General features: G+C 45.4%; 1 protein-coding gene across 1 annotated transcript; it reads left to right on the top strand.

Annotated features, from left to right (window-relative positions):
• The first annotated feature begins 509 nt into the window (after nucleotides 1–509).
• On the top strand, nucleotides 510–22,903 carry DPP8 (dipeptidyl peptidase 8). The gene is made up of 20 exons (XM_035554754.2): nucleotides 510–565; nucleotides 2,170–2,439; nucleotides 3,411–3,523; nucleotides 4,473–4,646; nucleotides 5,537–5,705; nucleotides 6,958–7,068; nucleotides 7,444–7,572; nucleotides 9,462–9,523; nucleotides 10,542–10,642; nucleotides 11,750–11,927; nucleotides 13,221–13,380; nucleotides 14,841–14,920; nucleotides 15,754–15,906; nucleotides 16,534–16,669; nucleotides 17,475–17,620; nucleotides 17,895–18,041; nucleotides 18,779–18,931; nucleotides 20,984–21,126; nucleotides 21,839–21,950; nucleotides 22,541–22,903. The coding sequence occupies exons 2-20, from the start codon at nucleotides 2,181–2,183 to the stop codon at nucleotides 22,661–22,663; spliced, it is 2,649 nt and encodes an 882-aa protein (XP_035410647.1). The 5' UTR covers nucleotides 510–565; nucleotides 2,170–2,180; the 3' UTR covers nucleotides 22,664–22,903.
• Nucleotides 22,904–24,466: the final 1,563 nt, after the last annotated feature.

The following is a 24,466-nucleotide window of genomic DNA, read 5'->3' as shown; positions in this document are numbered from 1 at the left end:
AACATCACACACAGCGTTGTTGCACGCCCCAGCATTGCACGCACAGTAGTTGCACACCCCGGGGTTGTCCACAGGGTTGTTGCACACCCCTATCATCATGCACAGGGTTGTTGCATGCCCTGATGTCACTCACAGGGCTGTTGCACGCCTCAGTGTTGTGCACAGAGCTGTTGCACGCGGGGTTTTTGAACTCCCAAGCATTGTTCATGGGGTTGTTGCACGCCCTGCCATTATGCACGGGGTTGTTGCACACCCCGGTGTCATGCACTGGGTTGTTACACACCTAGTGTTGTGCATGGGCTTGTTGCACACCCAGCCTCACGCACGGGGCTGTTGCGCACCTAGTGTTGCACACCCGGGTTGTTGCACGCCCCAGCCGCGGCCCGGCAGGCGGCGCCCCCACCTCCCCACCGGGGGGCTCGGCGGCGCCGCTTCCTCCAGGCCGGCGGAGGGCGCCCGGCCCGCTCCAGCCCGCTCCAGCCCGGCACGGCTCGGCCCGGCCCGGCCCCGTGCTGGCGGAAGCGGAAGCGGCAGCGGCGGGGTTGCATCGCCGCCGGGCAGCGCCGTGAGTGGGGCCGGGGAGGAGGAGGAGGAGGAGGAGGAGGAGGAGGAGGAGGAAGGCTGGCCCCGGCAGGCCGAGCTCGGGACCCCCGGCTCGCTTCCCCCTGCGGGCTGCGGGGCTCGGCCCTGCTCGGAGCCCCCACCCCGCGCCTTCCTCTTCCTTTTTTTTGGGGGGGCTGCGGGAAAGAGGTCGGGCTGGGGGGGGGGGGGGGGGGGGCGTTCTCGTTGTTGGGGTCGTGCTGGGGGGCTCCTGGGCCCCCCTGAAATCCCCCCGCTGCCTCCTGCGCAGGGCTCGGGGCGCTGGGCCTGCCGGCGGTGTTAGCGGGTGCCCGAAACTGCTTTGTTGCACGTAGGACAAAGGTGCCCGAAATCCCGCTTTATTCTTGGTTTGCAAACAGGATGAAGGAAACGCCTGTGCTGGTTGCTTTTGTATTCGTAAAGGTGGGGCCGAGCCTTTGATTGAGACCTGCCCTGCTTCGCTTTTAGCACTTTGCGTTGAGAGGGGCTTGATCCGAGCTGCACGCAGTCTCCTCTTCACTCATCCTTGAAGGGATTTTTCTGCTGCTGTGCAGAGCCCCAGGAGAAGCAGCTCCATCGGGGAGCTTTACCCCGGGTAGCTGTGCTGACCTAGCCCGTGCCTCGAGATCCCGTGGCCCTTCAGCGCCTGTGTGCAGGATGGAAGCGCTCGATCTGTTTCCCATTAGTGTTTTTGGCAGGCTCAGGCCACCAGGCTTTGCCTGTTCCCTAGCAGCGTGCCAAGCAGTTGTGCACCCTTTCTATTTTATATATAGAAAAAGAAATTGAGGGTTGACAATCCCCACACCTTGGTGTCCCTGGTAATGAATTACATGGTGGGAGTTTATAGCTGGGATCCTTTGAGATTTGCACTCGGATCTGGGATTTATGGTAGAAAGACTTCAGTTCCTATTGCAGGACTTGTGGGCTGTTTTGTCTAGCTCAGATACGCTTTGTAAAGCCCAGCTAACTGCAGGAAGAAATATCTGTTAACTTAACCCCTTCAGGAGAGTAGGACTTATGCTGTAGATAAGTCAGTTTCCAAAATGTTCTTTTCTCTGTGTCACCTTCTGGTGTTGCCTGACGCTTCTGGAAGAGTCTCATCCATACAGCGTTTGTAATCCCGTGCCTGGGATGATATAATAGTGATGGGCGTTGCTTGACCCTTCAGAGCTTTGTTTGAGAGGAGACACAAACCCAAGAAGTTATAGGGCAGTAATGGTTGCCCAGGCCCGTTGGTATGGCCTACGGTGGTTGGTGGTTCAATAGGTGGTTCCAAATCAGCTGCTAATGCCATTTCCTCGGAGCAGCTGCTTGTCCGCGATCTTCGTGAACTGAGTAATTGATACATGGTGGGGAAAAAAGGCAAACAGCAATAAATCTGTGTGGGTCTGTGGGTCTTTTCTGAAAGGCTAAGTGTTGGGCAGCCTCTTTTGTACAGCTCCACTGTCCTCTTCCTTTTGCAGGATTTTTTCTTTACCACATGAAATAGTGGTTTTGTTATCACGCTTTTGCTGTGTTGTGATTTGGGAATCTGAAGTGATCATTAGCTGAAAGGCAATGCTGAACCTCCAGTGTTTTTTTTTCTTCCAGAACCATGCAACATGGCAGCAGCCATGGAAACTGAACAGCCGGGCCTTGAAATCTTTGAAACGGCGGGCCGTGAGGAGCGGGAGCAGAGAGAGGAACAGCCAAAACTGGAACCTTACTATGTAGAGAGACATTCCTGGAGCCAGCTCAGGAAACTGCTCACGGATACACGGAAGTATCATGGGTATATGATGGCAAAAGCCCCACACGACTTCACGTTTGTTAAGAAAAATGATCCTGAAGGACCTCATTCTGATAGGATCTACTATCTGGGTAAGCTTGCTGGGACAGCCTGTGTCTTGACTAAACTGTCACTGCAGAGGCCGTTGGGGTTTGATTTCAGCTGTGCTTGAAGTGATTTGGTTCTGTAAATGTCACTGTGAGCAAACTTCTTGGAGCAGGTCTTGTGGTAGAAGAGTGCTTGTGTTAAAAGCTGCACTGGCTGAACATAAATCCATGAAAATCTGGATCTGGGTGAGAAGCAATGGCTAGAACAAAGGACCAGAAGCCAGAACCGTGTTCTAGCCCCATTGCTTGCTGCTTAGGCTAGTTATTTTAGCTCTGATTTGTGGTTTCAAGTCTCTAGATGTGCTGTGACAAAGCTGCTGATTCATATCTGTTCCATTTTTCAGAGAATGGGGGGTCATAGTCCTTAAATAAAGTTGAGTTCGAGCACAGTGAGGGTGATGGGTTAAAGCTGGCAGGGCTAATCCTCTTGGGATGAGCTCTGGCTTCCTGTGTGCCGCTTCCTGAGCTGACGGTTAGGCTTGGCCTTCCTCAGTGCATGTCTGGCTCCCTCTGGGCTGATCCCCACATGCCCTGGCAGGAGCTATCAGAAATCTGAACAGCACTGAGGGAGACGAGCAGGAAAGAGACATTCAAACCTTCCTAAAAATGCATTATCTTTGAAACACAAGCTGCATTGTGCAGCATTTCAGCCAAGGGAAAGAGCAGAACGGACCTTCTTGAATTTAAAAGCTTATGAAACAAGCCCCCCAAAAAGAAGGAGATATGCTTCAGGCAGTGTGTGGTAAGCGTAGGTGTAGTTCCTTGTTCTCTTCCTTCTTTGTGATTTACCTTTCTGTGAAACAGGGAATTCCCAGTGCAAGGCTGCAGCACAGAGACTGTCAGTACTTCCTCTGGTAGGCAGGGCCTGTGAAACTGTTCCTGAGCATCTTTTGAGAGTGTTTGGATTATTATCAGAAAGCTAATACTTTTTTTTTTCCTTCTCACTTCAACAATAGCCATGTCTGGGGAGAACAGGGAGAACACGCTCTTCTACTCTGAAATTCCCAAAACCATAAACAAAGCTGCCGTCCTGTTGCTTTCCTGGAAGCCTCTTTTGGATCTTTTTCCGGTGGGTCCTTATTTCTTTCTTGCTCTTTAGCCGCATAGGAAGTAGGCAGGCTTTGAGGTTGCACCCATAAGCCGTCATTATGGTCTTAAATGTTTTTAAGGTTCTCCTTGTACTTGGCTAACTCTGCAGCCATCTCGAAAACAAGCACAGCTTTCTCATCAGGGTTTGGAGTTGCAGCCTTTGCGCGTCATAAAAAAATGTGTGTGCTGGTTGATTTCTCCTTTGCCAGTAGAGATTGCAAGTGCTAATTTGCACCAGATTCTCTGCTGCGGGATCCTGGGGATTGCTGAAGGAGCCTGTAGTCTCCAATAATCGCTGTTTTGCAGGGGGAAGTGATGAGTCCCCCTGAGGGTCTGTCAGTGGCTCCGTGACTCATGCTGAAGCAGAGGATCTTTTTCCCACTCTCTGGGACGCGTGTCCCCTTCTCACCTCTGTGCAAAGCAAGCCTGCACAAGTCCCCCATGCACCATGGCAGGTTGGAGGAGGCGGGACAAACCCCACGTGGAATTAGGTGTGTTGTTTCCCCATGCTGCTTCCTGAGGCTGCCAGCCAGCCATAAAATTCATGCTGTGCTCTCCTCCCACCAGACCAGTCACTGTGTATCTTTGCAGAAGTTAGCAGAGACCGTCCTACTTGTTCTAGAAATAACAGGCCTTCAGTCTGATCTTTCTCATACCAGTGCGTGTTGGAAATAGTGCCAGTCGTGCTAAGGGAGAAGTGGCTCTCAGGTTCACAGATGTGTGGGATCGAGTTATGGCCTGCACCTACAAGTGCTGATGGCAGAGGCACAAGCAGGAGTGGGCTCCTGGCTGCCAGCAGGATTCTGGAGGAGGAGGAGGGTGTCTGCACAGCCATCTGGTCCTGGAAGCTTGGCATGCCAAGATGCTCTGACAGTATAGTAAGAAATGCAGAGCAGGGGTGTTGATTGTGCTTCTCTGCCCGTATTCAGGCCATCCTGGACTATGGGATGTACTCTCGTGAAGAGGAGTTGCTTCGGGAGAGGAAGCGAATCGGCACCGTTGGGATTGCCTCCTATGATTACCACCAAGAAAGCGGCACCTTTCTGTTTCAGGCTGGGAGTGGAATTTATCATGTAAAGGATGGAGGTCCTCATGGATTCACTGTGAGTTTACTCAGCTCTCTTGTTCTACCACTGTACTTCTTTCCTCTAAGCTAGAAGCAAAGAGCACGAGCATAAGTTCTTGCTGCGCTGATGAGGCAAGTAGCCTTGAGAACGGTTGAGACATGGAGAAATCCCCCTTAGGGGTGCATTTCCGTGGTTGTAGAAACATGGATGGAAAAGAAGTGTTATAAACTGTGGTGGCAAGGCATGACACCAGATTTCGCTGATTTTTTTGTTAGTAGCAGTGCCAATAAAAGGCAACACAATGGTTGGGATACTCCATGCTCTTTCACGTAGCGAGAAGTCACGTCAGAGGCAGCTTTTCTTCACTAGCTGTGGTTTCGAGGTCACTGCTTAGCGGTCAGTGCTGTATGTGTTACAAGATCTGGCTGTCTAACTTTAAGAACAAGCAGCTCTTTGCGTGTGCTGAACCTGGACTTCAAAGCTGAAACCATTTCATATTATAACAAATGCTTGTTGTCTGTCCTTGTCAGGCGGAACTTACCGTATCTGGAGTTGTTTTAGGAAGACCAGATTATTATATGTTCTACCTGTCTGTTTTTAGGGTGCTGTTCTTGAGTGTGCCAGGATTCTGATTTCTGATTCAAATTTCTGATCCGTCTGATTTGTCTGATTTATTTTTTTTGAATCCTCAGCACTGGTGAAAGAGATCCTGGTGGGATCTGTGCAACCATGATAGAAGCACATTTAGCCCTATAAAATATCTGCATAGCATTTTCGTATGTTGAAAATGGCTTGCTTTCGTGTAAACCTGTGTGTCTGAAGTCAGCGTCCACACTGCTGTGATCTTAGAGACCTGATAATCCAGTTCAGTTTCTGTATGTGGTTTTTTTCATTGCTTACGATTCTCTTTTTCTTCTTTCAAACAGCAACAGCCTTTAAGACCCGTTCTGGTAGAGACCAGTTGTCCAAATATCCGGATGGATCCCAAGCTTTGTCCAGCTGATCCAAATTGGATTGCCTTTATCCACAGCAATGACATCTGGATATCTAATATAGAAACCAGAGAAGAGAGGAGGCTAACGTTTGTGCACAATGGTAATGAATCCTGAATTAAAATCTCTGTACCTCCTCTGCACTTGTTCTTGCTGTGCTGAATTAAGTAATGGCACCTGGGGTTCTTCTGAAATCTGAGGGAATGGCCACCATCCGCTTTACGTGGCATTTGATTATTTGTCATGTTCTGCATGTTTCTTCCATGGCAAATATTGTAGGATGATTCTTTTCCCTGTGGAACTAGGAAAACCAGAATCTGTCAAAATGAGTTATTTGTTGAATACATATGGAAGGGCTGTTCTCCTGAAACATGCTTTTTTTTTTTTTTTTTTTTTAAAAACACTGGAACAGTCTTTTTTTGTGTGAAGGAGCTGTGGGTGGATTAGAACTGGAGGAAAGTTTCTGTCAGTGAAGTCAGGCTGCAGGGCTTTTTAGAAACAATACAGACAGTTTCTGAATAGCACCGTGCCTTCTGCTGGTGCCCTCAGACTCAGTAACTTAGGTCTGTGCTTCCTAACCCTCTCCAACTCCCTTTTAGACACGTATCCTGGACGAAGGAAAATGGAAAATTGTGTATAAACCAATGTCTAAAAATCCGTTGTGTTTTGCAATTTAATCACACTTCATGTATTTAAACTATATCATTTAATTTTTAGCTAAATTAAAATTTATAACACTTCATAATAATGCTTTAGCTTATTTAAAAGTTAGATATTAAAATATTATGTAAGTACATTAAAAATAAACTGTAGCAATGACTCCTTCTCAGATGATAATTATTTATGGAGCGCTGCTAAGTTACCTCCAGGGTAACAGGAAAAATATTGAAGCCCTATGGATATGTCATCATGTTGAGATGTTATGTAAGTGTGTTACTTTTGGTCTGTACAGTGAATGAAGTGCTGATAATTTTGTTTTTCTGAATGTTGGTGTTCTCAGTGTCAGTCGTTCGGGAAGTTTTTTTTTCCTTTGATTTTCTTAAAAGTTGTGAGCTCAGGTAGAATGTTTTCTCTCTTGGTTGAGTACATGGAAAATTGAGAGACTAATTGAGTAGGAGTAAGGAGGGGAGATGGCTTTCCTTTCCTAAAAGAAGCTGCAGTGTCAGAGAGGATTAGATCTTTCCCAAATAAATCAACAGAGCAGGGTGGAAGCAGAAAGCAAGTCTGCTGAGAAGCCAGATTTATTATCATGTAATTGTTCCCTGGGGGTTGAACTTGGGCCATGTTTGGGATAACGCAGAACTGGTTTGATTCTGCAGTACATCATGAACTAATTCTTCTGTGTCTTTTTTTAGAACTGGCCAATGTTGAGGAGGATCCAAAATCTGCTGGCGTGGCTACTTTTGTGCTGCAGGAGGAGTTTGACAGATACACTGGCTACTGGTGGAGCCCAAAGGCACAGCCAAGTAAGTGTGTTGGATCCAATGTGTCTGACAGTCAGAAGTAGTGGCCCCCAAGCTGTGCTGTTCAGGGCAGAGTTCATTTTTCTGTTACTTGTCTTTATCCAGGATAGGAACCTTATAGTTCAAAAGGCGTTACGAGCATCTGCAGTGGTGGATGTGGTACAGGAGCCTCGCTAGCACAAGTTACTGGAGGAGGAGACTTCCCTTCTCACAATAGTGATAGGAGTTGTAAGAGTCTTGGGGTGTTTTGCTTAATGAAACATGAATCATAGACTTCTCTTCATCCTTCCAACCTGCTTTTTCTGTTGGGAGAATGCTGGTTTCTGCAATACCAATCACGAGATCTCCTCTGACCAGGAAATCTTAATTCATTTGCAGCACTGAATGGGGGTAAAGTTCTTCGAATTCTTTATGAAGAAAATGATGAGTCAGAGGTGGAAATTATTCACGTCACATCGCCAATGCTGGAGACGAGAAGAACAGATTCCTTCCGGTACCCCAAAACTGGTGAGAGCCTGATGACCTTGCATCTCTGTTTCTAGGAGATGCACATTTTATTCCAGGTGCCTTAGACCGGGGACTCTCCTAGCTTAGGGCAGGGGGTTGGAGACGTGTTGTGTAGTCCTTGAATTAGTGTCCAAGTGGTGGAAATTTGGAAAAACTGCTGCTGTGGAGGTTAGCTTAGTCACTGGTGGCTGTACTGACTTTCCAGCCGTGTGGTTACTAAGAGCTCTGAGTCCGGGTCTCACAGGAGCTGGCAGAAACCCTACCTGATCATCGCTATTTTGGAGCTGCTCTCTCAGATCCTGGCACAGAGAAGTTGTTTCTCATTACAGCCTTGTGTCTCTGAGGGAATAGCTGCAAAATGATACTGCTTTGTTTTTTTTTGTGGGGAGGGTTTCTGTTTAGCTGCTGGTAACCTGGTGCTCTTCAGGTTCTGAAGTACTCTGGCCTCCATGATTGCCGTTGGGCTTTGAAAATTCTGCGTGCTTGCAGCCTGCCAGGAAAAAACCTGTTGCTGTCATATTTTCAAACAGTAAATGATGTGAAAGCCTCAACAGTAAAGGAGTAAAGGCAGGAGTGAAGCATATCAAGTGGAGTGCTCCTGTTAAGTGGACAAGTGAAACCCATGCAGCCCTGCTGAGGGCCACCTCACTGCCATGTGTCAGGTGTATAGGGCCAGTTTGAACAGCCTGACCCTTGCTCTTCTGAGATTTCACTGCTGTGTCAGCAGGGTGTATTGATCACTGACCGTCCCCAGCTGCAGAATTAGCTTCAGGTTTTGTCAATTCCCTGATCCACCGGTAAGCGTTTTCTGCTTATGATCCTGATTTACTGCTTGTTTCAAGGAACGAGAAAGGCTGTGTCAGCCTGGGAAGCAAGAGATGACTGCTCATGTTTTCTCAGCGCTAGCATACGCCTCGATTTCTGAGGGTGTTTCGTCAGAGTTTTATTCAGTGTTGAGTCTCAGCAGTTTAGGAAAATCAGACAACCAAAGCCTAAATGCTTTTAAAACAACCAAAGTTTTAATCTCTGGCTTCAGTTTCCAATCTGAGCCACAGGGGCCATAGCACTCTTCTGCAGGTTGTTATGAGGGCAAAGCCTGAGTCAGTGTCTTACCAGGGGGAAGATAAGTACTTAAATAGGACAGTGCTGTGGCCCAAAGCAAGTCATTTCACCTCAGTGCATCAGTTTCTGTATAAAACTGGGTCGATGAAGTGGGAGTACCTCACAGCAGCACTGAGAATGCTCAGAGTACATGGAATTTACCACATACGGCTTCTTGTGGATCAACTGGCAGCAGCTTTTTTCTTTATTCTTCGCATTTGCTGCAGGCCCCAGCATTTAGCACTTCAGGTGCTGTACAGCTGCTTTGGGCAGGCTTTCTGCAGAGAGTTAGTTGGGTTTTCCGTGTTCAACACAGATAAGTAGTTTATCTTAACTTTGCTAGTCATGGCAATAGATTTATAAGAATGCAGAAAGAAATAGTCTTTGGTTCCAGAATGAGTTGCTTTATTTTTTAAGATGCTTCGTAGCATTGGATCACTTTTTGTGCACCACTTTCTATTCAACAATAACAGCCAAACGATAAACCAAAGCTTGCTTTGATATCCTGATCACTCCTGTGCATTTACTTCCAGCTCGTACGTGCATCCTTTGTGAGAGAGAAGACTGTGACAGTAGCATGGCTCTTGATCAGATCTGTTTGCAGGACTACATCACTGAGTCTGCTTCATGTCTGCAGTCTCTTTTTTTCCCTGCCTGGTTCTTTGCTCTCTCTCATGTATGCAAGTAGGCTGTTTGATCAAAGAGCAACACCACAATAATCCATCAGTTCAAGTCTGTCCTCTTGGAAACACAAATTGGTGCCTGACTGCTAACATCTGTTTTCATAGGTACAGCAAATCCAAAGGTCACTTTCAAGATATCTGAAGTGACAATCAATGCAGAAGGAAGAGTAAGTTCCACGTTCTGCTTGTTTTCTAAATAAACCCTATTTCTGTGAATCTTTTTGGTAAAATTCGTTTCAGTATAAGTAAACTTTCTTATGGCGTGTTAGCTTAATGGCTTCTCTGGAGGCAGTGCACATCACTCATTCCTCTGCAGATACTTGGTGTCTGTGTGTACAGCAGTATTTCTCAAGGCTGTCCTTTTCTTCCCCACCATTGGTTTATGAACTTGGCTGCAGAGCAGAATATTTTAGGTGAGGACGGTTAGACTTTCTTATGTGACAGATCTCCTTATTGGCTGCAGGTATGGGGAAAATTTGATTGCAGAGAGAATATATCACCTTATAAAAACATGAACACGTGAGAGCGATGAACTTTGCTTTCACTCCAGGATTTTTTAACAAATACAGAAATTTCCATAGCCCAGTCCAAGATCTTCAGACAGTTGGGAAATTAATCTTTATCAAACAGACACAGTAACATCCATGCATTATTGGGATCCTCTACGCAGCTACTTCAGCCATCAACACTGACCTGCTGGGGTAGCAATGCTGACATCAGCCAGCAACGTCAAGGAAAGCTGTCAGGTCCCTTGGGGTACCACTGTGCCTCGTCCCAGCAGGGACAGACTGCAAAACTGCCTGGAATGATTTAGACCCACATTGATAACTGAATGCTATGCAGGATGTTGAACATCTACCAGTGAAAACACCTTACAAAACAGCTTGGTACAAATCCCCCTCTCCCCCTCTTTGTATTTTACATGGGGAAACTGATTGTTCAAGTGGCTTGTCCGAGACAAGCGATGGATTTGTGAGCAGAATCCAGATTTCTCAAGTCCTAGCCCTGGCTGCTCTGGTGTCTGGCTACAGATGGGGTGAAGCCCCTGTGTTGGAAAGGCTGAACTGAACAATCTAAATCGCGTGAGCTGCACAGAAGTCGTCTTCTGGTCCAGACTCTCATTGTGCATGAAAAGTGGTTGTGCGGGTTCATCTCAGTGTCACTGAATTGCTGCTTTGTCAACAGATTGCAGATGTTGTGGATAAAGAGCTAGTTCAGCCCTTCGAGATCCTCTTTGAAGGAGTAGAGTACATTGCTAGAGCTGGGTGGACGCCAGAAGGAAAATAGTGCGTATGTTAATCCTGTCTCTGCTTAGAGGGTTTGGGGCAACACAGTTAGAAGCAGAACGTAGTGGTCCCTGTCTTCAAGCTTAAGCCTGCTTTCATTTTTGCATTGCTACAAACGTGTTTGTGTAAAGGGGGCGATTTTTCCCAAACCAAAACAGCCCTCCTTGTCTCCTTCCCCGGGACCTGGCCCTACTGCTTTGGTATTGGGCACTCACAGCCTTTGATGTGTGTGTCCTCTCAGCATCCCTGTGAGAGAGAGTGCAGTGCTATTATCCCCATTTTACAGATGGGGAACTGAGGTCCACAGAGGCTAAGTGACTTGCCATAGTCGCTCAGGAAGTCTGTGGCTGAGGAGAGAAATGAGCCCAGGTCCCCCAGGCCCTAGGCTAGCGCCCTAACCACTGGACCATCCTTGCTGACCAGGCTTACTGATCAGAAAACCTGCTGTAAGTGCTACTCACATTTGCATGTCATTTTTAACCCTGTAGATGATGTAGTACAGTGTTTCTAACTCACCAGAAACTTCTCTGGAAGTGCATTTCTCCAGCTCTTGAATCTAAAGCTGACTTTCACCTTTTCATTATTTTTTTTCAAATATGGAAGAAATGCAGGGACACATTTGCTCCATTGTCTTGCTTTTTGCAGGATTATTTTTAGAGCTACATGTAAAGTCAGAAGCATGGCAGGGTCTCCTGCCAGTTCATTTGAGTGCCAGTGTTATTCTGTGCCAGGTATAGATTTAAAACAGTATTTTTACAAGTATCCTGGAACATCAGTTAATTTTTTTCTGCTTCATTAGTCCCTCTGATTTTTTTTTCTCTTTCTCCCTTAAAGCACAATCCAATTCTGGGGGAATAGAATTAATTAAACTTTTCAACCTGCAGTGCTTATGCAATATTGAAGTGAAGTGAAATAGGTTCCTAAGTTATTGAAGGGGTTTGTTTTTGTGGGTGAGATTTTACATGTGGCTTTTTTGCTTAATCTGGGATTGAACATTCTTGACTCCCCTGAGATTCCTAGTGGTAATAGGTGTGTTTTGAGGTTTTTCAGATCAGTCTAACACTCACGGTTGCATGTTATTTTCTCTAATATCTGTCTCCTCAACAGTGTCTGGTCCATCTTACTGGATCGGTCCCAAACTCGACTTCAGATAGTCTTGATCCCTCCTGCATTATTCATCCCAGTAGAAGATGATGCAATGGAGAGACAGAAACTCATCGATACTGTACCAGATTCTGTTACGCCTTTCATAATTTATGAAGAAACAACAGACATCTGGATAAATGTAAGAATTTCAACTTTAACGCTGTCTGACAGTTTGTTGTTCAAGGCCCTATCTGTAGCACTTGAGCGATGTTGGTGGTGTTGTGCTGCCTAGGAGACTATTCCTGTTGTGCAAGTTCTGTGCCTCTTCTTGCTGGGTAAAGAACTCGCAACGTGTAGAGAACAAAAAGATCTGGGATGTGAAAGCAGAGCTGCTTTGCTCGAGGCTGCTTGGTGATCAGAGAGCTAGGAACAGAGCCCAGGACTCTGGTGTTCCAGGCAGCGCCTTTACCCACTGACACCGTCCAGCTCCTTTGTGCAGTTTTTCACCAGCAGCAGTCCCAGCAGATGAAGCATTCGTCAGCCAGTGAAGATGTTTCCAGATGATATTGGGGGAACAAATCTCAGAAGTCTGTTAATAATCACTGAAACCCCTCCTTAACCACGTATGTTCTGGTGAAACAGATTCCTGTGTAGCGTTCTTGGAGGTGTGTTGTAGGGCGAGTGCTGTGTGACAATGGATGCTGGCGTGCTAGGCTAACACTTTAAAGGAGTGCTGCTCACAGTTCTGCAGATTAAGATCAGTGTCCCTGAAGTGACATCCCGTTGGAGGTGTACCAGGGTGCAGGACAGCCTGAGAGCTCCAGTCACTGGGGGGTAGTTGCACCTTTCAGCAGAGAGCGTGGTCACAAAGCCTTCCAGTGATCGGTCTCTGTGCTATAAGTGCTGTGTATAATACTATTTTCTTTTTAGTAGTAGTGTACGTGGTTTCAGGATGGTGCAGTGAGTTGTCCTGTCTCCATTATCTTTACTGGCTGGAGTTGTTTTTTACTGGCACCTCGTACTGTGCAGATAAATGCTTCTGAATGCCTCAAAAGATTGTCCCTTGATGGAAGAGCTGGCATCTTCATGAGTGGGAAGATGATGACAGCTCATCTTTCTATAAATAGCCCTTCCCTTCTGGGTTTCTAGATAGCACTGGACAGAGGAGGCCACTGAGCTCTGTCATCTTTGGGTGGCTCTCATATGCTGGCTGCAGAGCTGGACCCATCTCCGTATCTGAGCCAGACAGGCAGGTGCATAAAAACTTTCTCAATTCCTTCTGTGGCCAGGATTTAGAGTTAGATGAGCCAGGATCTGTGCAGCATGTGGCTGCTGTATGCAGACACCCCTGGCTCATAAGCATTATTAGATTTCCCAGTAAGGGACAGAGTGTGCCACAACCTGCTGGTGTGAACTGTGTCAGAGGAACTTAGATGCGACTTCAGTGCCAGCCTCCTGCTGATAACAGTAACCCACTGTTCTGTCTCCCCAGATCCATGATATCTTCTATGTTTTCCCTCAAACCCATGAAGATGAGATAGAGTTCATTTTTGCTTCCGAATGTAAAACGGGATTCCGGCACCTATACAAAGTCACCTCGGTTTTGAAGGAGAGCAAGTATAAGCGGTCATCTGGAGGTCTCCCTGCTCCAAGTAAGTGAAATTATTCTCTTTCACTGGGCGTTTGCTGCTGACTAGTGGGGAAATGAATGTCTTTCCAGGTGGCAGGAATCATTGTCTCATTGGAAACTCCTCTTGTTGCCCTGGAAAGCACTTTGCTGTACAGTCATTCCTCTTGAATTTGTACAGGGGTTATTCTGTATTCAGCATGCCTTAGCTTCAACCTTGATTCTTCCTTGTTGACTACAGGGAAGAGTTTCACAAAATCAGATACGAAATGAGCTGTGATGGTGTAAAATGCCCTTAGCTTACTTAGTTGACAGTGGTGGGGTTGTTTGTTTGCTCACTGCTGTAGGTTAATCATTATAGCAATAACGTGGCTTTCTCTGTGCAGGGTCCAATGTATCCAGTAGATACACATTGGTTCAAGACCCGTGACTGGAATTAAAACCAACATAGTCCCTGTCAGCCTTTACAAGCAGATTGTAGCAGAGAGGCTGACAAAGAACAGTTTGAACATATTGCAAAAAGGTCCATAGAGGGCCTCCCTGTCTGAGGGGGCCCACTTGTTAGTCCCTTTAAAATGAACATATGTGCTTGGCAGCAAAACCTATGATATGACAACTATTCAGAGAATTCCTATCTGCTCTTAAAAACAATCATGGTATTGCTGTACAGACAGAGATGTTAGTAGGAGAAAATTACTGGCAGCTGTTGCAAGTGGAAATTCAGGAAGAGTAATTTCAAGCAAAAAAATTCAAGGACCATGTGCTTCCAAGCTGCAGTCAAAGTTTGGCCTTGCTCAAATACATGGTATAACTGTGTGCAAAGCTCCTGGAATGTTTTTTCCACAGTATGTGTTCTTTCATTTACAGTTTCATGCTGTGATACTTAATTTACTTGTTGTGTGTTGAAGGCACTTGCTGAGCTCTGCATGCAGAAAAAAATACACCTTATTTTACGAGAGGTCCTAGTTTTATGCAATTGTGTTGTTGTTTCTTTCCAGAAAGCATTATATTGGGTTCATTAGATTTCTGTGAATGTATCCAACTTCTTTCTCTTGCTAAATCTCCCTCATTCCAAGGGAAATGAAGCCATCTTATAATAGCAGAGCTGCTTCCCACCCCAAAGCAAAAGTCTCCATTTTTGACACCTGAGACTCCCTTTCCACCTTTTTCAGTATAAAACCTCATTTCTGTGCAAATGACAAAATGCTTTAAAACAAACAAACAAAAAAAAAAAAAGCAAGAAGCAACCTAGCCCAGGCCTCAGGTTGAGAGCACCTGTGGATCCTTTGATACATGGTTCAGGGTGCTAAATATACCAGCCCTGACACTTGTCTCAGGAGCTGGCAGAGGTGTGGGTCTTCTGCAAAGCCACATTGCTCTTGGGTTCAGTCTATCAAAAAAGCTTGGAATGAAAAAGTATCATTGTGACTGTGTGTGCTGTAAAACGTGGAAGTATAAAATCTCTGTATGTGGGTTTTTTTGCAGGTGACTTCAAGTGCCCCATCAAAGAGGAGATAGCCATTACCAGTGGGGAATGGGAAGTGCTTGGGAGACATGGGTCAAATGTAAGTATCTGCTCTTGCTGTGTGATATCTTGCAAGCAACACACACGTGCTGGAGGACAGCACTGCAGAGAAATGGTCTTTGGGGCCTCGCAGATAAGTACATGTTGCATTAGTGAGGCTCTGCTCCTTTTTGGCAGTGAAGGAGAGCATCACAGGCAACATTAGGTGTTTAACTTCCTAACAAGTTTTCCCCACTAAGTTTAAGCCTTAAAGAGAAGGAAGCAAAAATTCTTTAAAGCATCAGTGAGGAAATTCCACATGTTCCATGAGAACCAAAATGTCGTGGTGATGTTCAGCTGCTGTTCTGGAGCCAGGAGATACCTATTGGAGGGATCAGAATAAATCTGTTGGCCCTGTCTCTCTTTAGCCAGAATACACAGTGTTTGTGTTCCATGTAGCCTCTGAACTTGGACAAGGAGTTAGGGAATGCTCCCAAACTGCTGCTCTTCTAGCTCTAGGTTGGCTAAATTTTTATGACCATTTGAATGAAACAACAGGTCAAGGAGGACTGTTGGATTGATACGGAGTTTGTAAAGGTCTGTGATAAAATCATTTCTAAATGGTAGTTGGAAATGGGGCTAGAGGACGAAGCGTGCAAGTAGAGCTGCGTTTGAATCTGTTGTGCTGTCTGCTCAGAAAGAAGGGGCAACTGGTGTTCATAACTGGCAGAGTTGTGGACAGCAAGAATAGTCGTTTGGCTTGTTCCTTACAGATTGCTGGACTATAACTCCAAATTATGGAAGCAGCTGGGAGAAGGCTAGGTGGGGAGAAAGGACCTGGGCTTTTCTTTCAAGAACTCAGTATTGAGGGATGCGTTGTTTTGTTTTTGACAGATCTATGTAGACGAAGCCAAAAAACTGGTGTATTTTCAAGGCACAAAAGACTCGCCTTTGGAGCATCACTTGTACGTCGTTAACTACGAGAATCCTGGAGAAGTGAAGCGACTGACAGAGCGTGGTTACTCTCATGCCTGCTGTGTCAGCCAGGTACCATTCGCCTGTGAGGCCCTGGCTGGGCAGGGCTGGCTGAGTGTGTTGTGCTTTATCACCCATCTTGGTCCTTCATCAGTCAACGGACAAGGTTGTATTTAAATACAGCAAAAGGAGATTTTACATGGTGTGCTCTTTATATTGTACGGTGAGTGTGTAGCCACCTCTGGAAAACGGATCTGACCTCCCAATTGAAGTTGCTCTTCATCTTAGACAAGAGTAGCCAGGCTGAATTGTTTGAAACTGTTTGAGCCTGGCTCCTTTTGCCAGAAATGGGCTATGGAACAGTCACCTGAGGAGGTGAGCCTGTGGCAGTGTTTTTGAGTGGGGTTCCAGGTGTTTGGGGCAGTAACCTGTTCAGCTGGGACTGCTCTGCCCAGAAAAGTGTGTGCAACAAGGTCCTCATGCCACTGTTGATTTTGCAGGTGTATTTTGAGTTTGGGGATGTTAATATCTGAATCTGGCTGAGTATTGTAGCTTCTCAGAGCCTATCTGCTCTTATCACAAAATAGCCCAGACTTCCTGGGATTTGGTTTCTAAACATCTGAAAGATGAAAATGCAGAAAAAAATTATCCCTTTTGCTTGTACTGAGGAGTTCACGATAACATTCTTTTTCTCTCTAGGATTGTGACATGTTCATCAGCAAGTACAGCAACCAGAAGAGCCCACACTGTGTGTCACTTTACCGGCTGACAGGACCTGAAGATGATGCAGCTCACAGGACAAAGGAGTTCTGGGCTACCATTTTAGATTCAGCAGGTAACAGCTTTGTTAAGGAGCAGCCAAAGGACAACCAGGATCACAGAGTGAAACATTTCCCAGAATATGCTCATTTTGGGTTTGCTGTTGTGGGTAACTCTTGGCTTCTCTGTGAAGCTCACGCTCGTGTGAGAAGTTCTTAGATGAAGTTCTTTAAAGAGTGACACTTTCAGCTTGGAGACAAATGGGTATAAATTGGCTGTGAAGGAATTTAGAGTGGAAATTATTAAGTTTCTAGTGCCGGAGCCTGTAGAAAGATTAGAAAGCAAGTTTTATCATTAGTGGGGGTGGGTTTAAGTGAGCTTATTTACTCTTATGCTAAATATGTGTTAGTGAGCCTGCTTCTGGGCCTCTGGGGAGGGCCGCTCACTCCTTAAATAGTTCTGTGCTGCTGTCTGCTCATGTCTTTGTGAGCTGGCTCTTAGGCTTTTATTTTTCCACTGTGATTGTTACCTTTCATCTCTCCTTCCCTGAGGAATAGACCAAATCCTATGCTTTCCGTGTATTAATGCTGCGAATCCTAAATGGAGTTAGGAAGGGATGGTATATCTGTAATGTCTCTGTCAGTGGAGAACAGTTACCATTGTTCGGAGGAGAACAGGAATGGAAACATGACAGGGCTGAGAAAGCTCCTCTAGGGCCGGGGCATTTCCAGTCTGTGCCTTGTCCCAGCCACATCCGTTGGAAGCATGGGAGAGCTGCGTTATCCGGGATGCAGCAGGAACGGTGTTGGGGCAGGGCTGGAGCAGAGCTGCATTATTTGTCCATTCTCTGTTAATCCAGGCTTTGTTCATTCCCGTGGCAGGCCCTCTACCTGATTACATTCCCCCAGAAGTGTTCTCCTTTGAGAGCTCCACGGGGTTTACACTCTATGGGATGATGTACAAACCTCACAATCTGCAACCTGGGAAGAAGTACCCCACTGTGCTTTTCATCTACGGAGGGCCTCAGGTGAGTGCAGTCTGTGAGTGGTGGGGTGGGCTGGCCTGGATCACTTCGTTCCCAGCTCTCCTGCGTGCACAGCTCCTGCTCTGTGCTGGGGATAGCCTACTAAGCCAATTTCAGATTTTAGTTACTGTAAATGTTTTACACATTTTTACAATGTAAATCTTTCAAGATCCCTCCTGTAGGATTCCCTCTCTTTGCTTGTAGTCTGCTACGAGATCGGCTTAGTAGGTATCCTCTGAATTTCTTTATATAAATGCTTATATTCTTGTTCTTCTAGGTACAGCTAGTGAACAACCGGTTTAAAGGAATCAAATATTTCCGTTTGAACACCTTGGCCTCTTTAGGCTACGTTGTTGTTGTCATTGATAACCGGGGATCCTGCCACCGAGGGCTGAAGTTTGAAGGAGCCTTTAAATACAAAATGGTAAGTGCAGCTCTGAATCAGGTTCTTCGTTTTCAGCCAGAGACAGGTTTGAGTCCCGGTTTTATCTGAGCTGAAGCACCAGTTTGGCACAGATGCCCAGCATCGCTTGTGTGACACTGCCTAGGTTTGGGAGGGAAACGACATGTAGTTGAGTGGAGTGGATGTGAGGGAGGAAAGATGCTCGGTGTGGAAAGTATACAGGGTCAGGTTTTGAGCTGGCAAGCTTGTCAGGTGCAAGGGAGTGTGATTCGTAAGGGGATCTCTGACTCTCTGAGCAGAAATGCTTTGCTGCTCTCACAGTGCAGGATAGTTTCTTCCATAGCTTGGGTTACTACTTGGGGCAGTTCCTGTGTCAGGCTGGAGAGGGGGAACGTGTTTGGCCATGTGTACTGGCAGGGACAGCCTGTGCCAGTTTCTGCTGGCATTGCAGTGTAGCGCTTACTGTTGGGAAGAGCGTTTTCATGTGTGGAGCTGGAATTCTGCCTTGCCTTTGTACAGCAAAAAGTAAAAATACTGAGAAATCTTCCTTGTCCCCAGGTAAGGAGGTAAATGAAGAAAAAGATAGTTATTAGGTGGCTTAGCGTGTATTTCTTGTCTTAGGAAAGGGGTCATCTTTCTCTAACATGCCCAGTGCAATGGAGCGCTGGTGTCTGGATGGGTGCTGTGCAGCCTTTGGGAATCCTGAGAATGTAACTTTTGCCTGGAACTTACAACTTGCCTTTTCTCTCCCTTCCCAGGGACAAATTGAAATCGATGACCAAGTGGAAGGGCTGCAGTACTTAGCATCCCAGTATGACTTTATTGATTTGGACCGTGTTGGCATTCACGGCTGGTCCTACGGAGGCTACCTCTCTCTTATGGCTTTAATGCAGAGGTCAGATATCTTCAGGGTATGTTCGTACATTGAGTACTTATTCTGGTGATGCAGACAATTTTCCCCTTAATCGTGTGACCTCCCTCAGGTGTTCACAGCACAAAGACTTTTGAGCTAGCTCTAGGCAAGTGAGGACACAGTGCTCTGCCTGTTTTCTTCAAGAATCTTCTAGTTGGGTGAGTTCAGATGAAAGTTGCTTTTCTGGCATACATTCCTTCCACAGTATTTCTAATTAGGCTTCCAGGCTTTGGTTATCCTTTTGATACTGCACAGACAGCATCTGCAAATCTATTCACTCTTTAAAGCTAGTGCTTGCTAGCAAGCCACAGTGCCTTTTTAAACCAGCATTCAGTGGGTACTGCAAGAGCTGTCGTTCTGTGATCTTAGGTTGTCTCTTCAGTTTTCTGCACTTGTGTTTCTGTCTGGAGCGTGGGGATGAGATGCTCTTCCTCTGTAAACATGCTGTCACTGCTGGGCTCTGAGAGGTGTTCAGGACTGGCATGCACATTGAGTCTGTACTGGAAGAGCTGCGTGATTCAGCTTTTCAAACAGAGACAGTGATACCTGTGCAGCCCCTCTAATTAATACTAATAAAGATGTCTCAAATCAGAAAATTGTATTTGTGCTGCTCTTTCCCACCTCTCCACACAAGTTTGCAGCCTTCATCCTCAGGGGAGTGCGGTGTGACTGCACCATCACTGTGCTCACTTGCTTCCCCCAGCTCCAGATGAGCCAGGCATAATCCTGACCTGACGGGAAGGTGCTGTGTTGTCCGTGAGTCTACCCGCATTGATGCAGGCAGGGTCTTTTGGGCAGAGCACACTTGTGTCCAGGAAACCAGGCATGTAAGAGGAGTGTGGGGGTAGTTCAAGTAGGCCAGTTTTACTCCGAGAGTCTGTTCTTGTGAGCTGGGGCGAGGAGGAACAACAGTTTTCTCCATTCAGCTGAACACAGAAGGATATTTCCTCTCTAGAACTGCATGAAAGAGCTTTCATTATACTGACTGACTGTCGAGCTTGCAATAACTGTGCTGGTGTAGCTCCACCAATCTGAGATCACGTGCTGAAGGTACCTCATATAGTCTCAGCTGTTGCCTGCTTTGTGCCAGCTGAGCTCTTTGTGCTGTGAACCAACCAAGGGAAACGATTCTGCTGAAAAACAACACCACCGTCTCTTCCTCCTCCGGTCTGACCTATTCCCAGATCAAATTTCTAGCAGTGTGCTCCACAGGGCAACCTGGCAGCGGGGAGAGGTGCCAAAAAGAGGTGCTTGTTATTATGTGACTTGAGACCCCTATAGCAAATGGTCAGACCATTGGTGGGCAAGTGTCAGAGGCAGAGATGTGGTAAGAGCTGAATATTGCCTCAGGACGTGTTTTGTTTTTTGGGGGTCTTCTTGCTTTGCGTAAGTCCAACCTCAATATTCCTGGGAGGTTTAATCATTATTTTTCTAATGTCCTTGAAAATCTTTGTATTTTTACTTTTAAAAATACCTGGCCGAGGAAGAGTGTTTGTTTTGTTTTTAGCTGGTCTTTTTTCACAAGCCTCTCTGCAAGCTTGTGGTAGGTATCCAAGGGGGATTGCTGAGTCCTGGGGAGCTTTCAAGGCCAATTTCTGTTAGACATTTATTTAAATGAAGGTTCTGTGACCCAAAAGCAAAGCGCTCTTCATTTTGAACAAAATTCACTTACCTCCAGCAGGACTTGCAGGTGGTATATTTAGTGTTGCTTCTGATTTGTCTATAGGATCTTCCTGGTTTTCAGCAGCTGCCTGATTTTCAGTACACATAGTCTATAGTTGAACTCTGCTCATATATATATATATATATATATATATATATATATATATGTTGACATATGTATATATATGTATAAATAAAAGCTGTGGGAGGGAAGAAAGGGAGGATTGGGGGAGGATTGGTTTTCTGCTGCAGGCTCTGCATGTAAGGAGCAATTACTTGTGTGTTTTGAGCAATTGCAGTCGTGGTGGGGTAGAGATGAGAGAGGGACATCCCCAGGTCAGGAGGTGTCGTTCCCCTCCCTATGCTGAGAGCCCTGTTGAATTTGCAGGTTGCTGTTGCCGGAGCACCCGTCACGCTGTGGATTTTCTATGACACTGGTTACACAGAGCGTTACATGGGCCACCCGGATCACAACGAGCAGGGATATTACCTAGGTTCGGTGGCCATGCAAGCTGAGAAGTTTCCTTCTGAGTAAGTTTGGTTCTGGCTCTTCCTTTCTATTCTTGTCAGGGAAGTTCAAGCCCCACAGACATATATTTATCTCCCTGTTCTTGGCAATTAAATCCTGGAATCATAAATGCTAGTATTAAAACAAAAACAGCACTAATAAACTTAATAGACTTGAATGAACATTTGCATAATTACAGACCATTCCAAGTAATCCCTTTTATTCTAGCTGTAATTAAAGACCATCTTTCATGTCTAAAGAAATGACAAACACATCCCCAATTATATGATTAGCACTTCAGAGTTGAGTTAAGCTAGACAAAAATCAGTCAATCAGGATGCTTTCTTCGTGCTCTCAGTGTGTATCAGCACGGAGTTGTCTACAGAGCAGGCTGAGATCACGGGCTTTCTGGCCAAAGAGCTGAAAGCCAGCAGTGATTCTGAGCAAATGTTAAGCCATTGTGTTGCCCAAGCTAAGGAATACTTCTGAAAATGATGATGATGTACAGATGAAAGGTCTGACCATAATGTGCATATGCAGGAAGAACTTGTAGAGGAGGAAAAGATCGGTTTGGGACCAGCTGCTGGTCCATTCAGAGCGATTTACAATAGCGAAGTCACTCTTCAATGCTAATGTTTTTCCTGTTGAGTGTTTTAGGAGGGGTGTTTGTGGACTGTGAATGACTGGCACATTCTGGGATACTATTTAGAAATGTTTGTTTCTTGCTTTTCTCAGACCAAACCGTTTGCTGCTGCTACATGGGTTCTTGGATGAGAATGTTCACTTTGCACACACTAGTATTTTGCTCAGCTTTTTAGTGAGAGCTGGGAAACCGTATGACTTACAGGTAAGGCTGGAACCAGGACGTGAAAATATTGTATCTGTCTTTGAGGAGTACAAAATTCCAGCTTGTAACATGGCAGCTTGGAATTCTAGGATAAAACGCTAGTATTTGAGTGTAGCATTTTTTTTAAGGGGGAGACTTTAGGAGTAAACAAAAACATTATTAGGCAAATGAGCAGTTAAGGCTGCTCCCAAGGAGCTCTGCAATTTGGAAGCAGTACAGCAGTGTTTGTGCAGTGTAGAGCAGGGTTATGTATTTAATTAAACCCTGCTGGTTCTGTGCAGATGCAGCCCAGGTATCCTACACCGTGCTGCAGAACTGGAAGCATGCTGATTTACATGATGGCTCTGAACATGATGATCTGCCTCTGTTCAGCCATGCTGATCGCCTCCAGCTAAGCACTAGCTGCATTACAGAGTGCAACGGGTTGTCTCCAGGTTCAGGCAATGGAGGAGGGAAATGTATTAGCTCGAGTGCACACAGAGATAGTGCAGGGAGATCACATGCACGTTTTGAACCTGGCTTTGGGGACCAGTTTAAACATTGGGGCCCAAAACCTTTGTTGATACTCATGACTTTATTTTATATTTTAGATCTACCCTCAGGAGAGACACAGTATAAGGGTACCCGAGTCGGGAGAGCACTATGAACTCCACCTACTGTATTACCTTCAGGAGAACCTGGGCTCCCGCATTGCTGCCCTGAAGGCGATGTAACTGACCTCTGCAGAACTCTGCTCAACTGGCTGCTTTACTGAATGAGGAGATGCAGGAAACTAGAGAAAATAGGATGGAACACTGCATTTTGGTGCCTGCCATGTGTACACACACACACACACACACACACGGAGACACTTTTTTTTAAAGTAAATTCGGTGCCATACAGGAAATTAAAGGACGGTGGCCTAATAACTTTAAAGCTTAAGATGTAAATAAAATCAAATGTCTGTGGTGTAATGCAGTACCATGGGTGTTCTCTTGGGGGAGGAGCTGAAATTGGAAATAACATACTTCCACAGCACCAGAACTTCACATTTTAAAAGCATTCTGATCTAATTGATGTATTTTTACAATGTGTTCTTAGGTATCTTATTACATAATACTAGAAGGTGTACTACACAGCAAAAATTCACCTGGATGGTTACAACTTAGATTACATTTTAAATGTTATCGTATAGTTTTTATGCTTCATGAGGGGGATGTGTCTCACTTCTGAGAAGTCAGTCACAAGTTAGACCCATCTCCTATCTAGATGTCAGTTGTTTTTTAAAAAGAAACACTTTTAAACTGCTTCCTAAATATTTTAAATTTTGGATTCAGTTCAGTTGATGCCAGGTTCTTTTCAATTATTTCTTCTGTCCCCAGGATAAATCCTACCTTTATTTTTTTTTTCCTTTCAGCAGCTTGATACTCTGTCCTGATTGTACTTGATTTCACCTGGGGAAGTGAAGTGATGTTTTACTGTAATGTGGGCATAACAATCTTTTATTCTGAGATGCAAACTAATTTAAGACAAAGAACTGAAACTTTGTGAATTTTAAAGCAAGCTTAAAAGTGTAGCCCATTTCTTGTTGACATTTTTCCCTGCTGTTCATTCTGGAGATGTTTTTGCAGTACTGTTTTCTGACTGTCACATCAGCATGATATAGGTATATAAATCCTGTTACAATTTTAATATACATTACTCTAATTCAAAGGTCTACAGAGAATTTGGTGAGGAGAGACCTTACGAACACTACATGTGAGGCAATGTAAACTGTTGCAGTGAATTTCCTACTTTATTCAAGGGATTATTTCCCAGACTCGCACTCTTTTCAGTCCTCCATTCCTGGGTCATTTCTAGCACTGCTGCATAGCATGATTATGATGCTGTATTTGAGAACCCCCCCGTTCTGTATAGCTTAAGGTAACCCACTAAGCCTAAAGGATATGCAATCCCAGTTGTGTTTTTGTTAGTGAGGTTTTAACTAAGCAGCAGGCTTGGCTAAAAAGCATCGTGTGTGAAGTCTCTTTTAACTTGCAACAAGTCGTTTAAGATAGAAATCCATAGCAAAATGATTCTCTTTAATCCAGGAAATTCTCCCCTTGGGGCCTGCCTCTGAGACTCCTATAAGTTTTAATGGTTTTCTTAGAAACCTAAGAACTTCCTTTTCTTTCCGTTTTGGTGCTGGAGAGAAGCAGAGCATGATTTTTCTTTTCATCTTTTAAAAATCTGGAATCACTCTCAGTGTTTACGCTCTTAGTACTCCACATGTCGTAACCTTGTATTTTACTCGCTTTTGTACTGTTCAGCTTGACCCTGAAGCTCCGGGATTTAACACAATCTGGTTGTATTGTATCAAATCGCATCATTTTTCAGTGAGGCTGCTGGACATATGCACCAAAGCGATCGGGGCTGGTGCAGTTACACGGTTGTAAAACCGCTGTGTGAGAACAGGATCTGTTTTGTGGGTTATGCAAAAGACAGCCAAAGCAAACAGGCATCCAGTAAGTGTAAATTTCCTCTGACGTGGGGGTGTT

Source organism: Cygnus atratus, chromosome 11, assembly GCF_013377495.2.
Source record: "Cygnus atratus isolate AKBS03 ecotype Queensland, Australia chromosome 11, CAtr_DNAZoo_HiC_assembly, whole genome shotgun sequence".
NCBI classification, from domain to species: domain Eukaryota; kingdom Metazoa; phylum Chordata; class Aves; order Anseriformes; family Anatidae; genus Cygnus; species Cygnus atratus.
The sequence above is the reverse complement of the archived record's forward strand: the minus strand, read 5'-3'. Positions and strand labels throughout refer to the sequence as shown.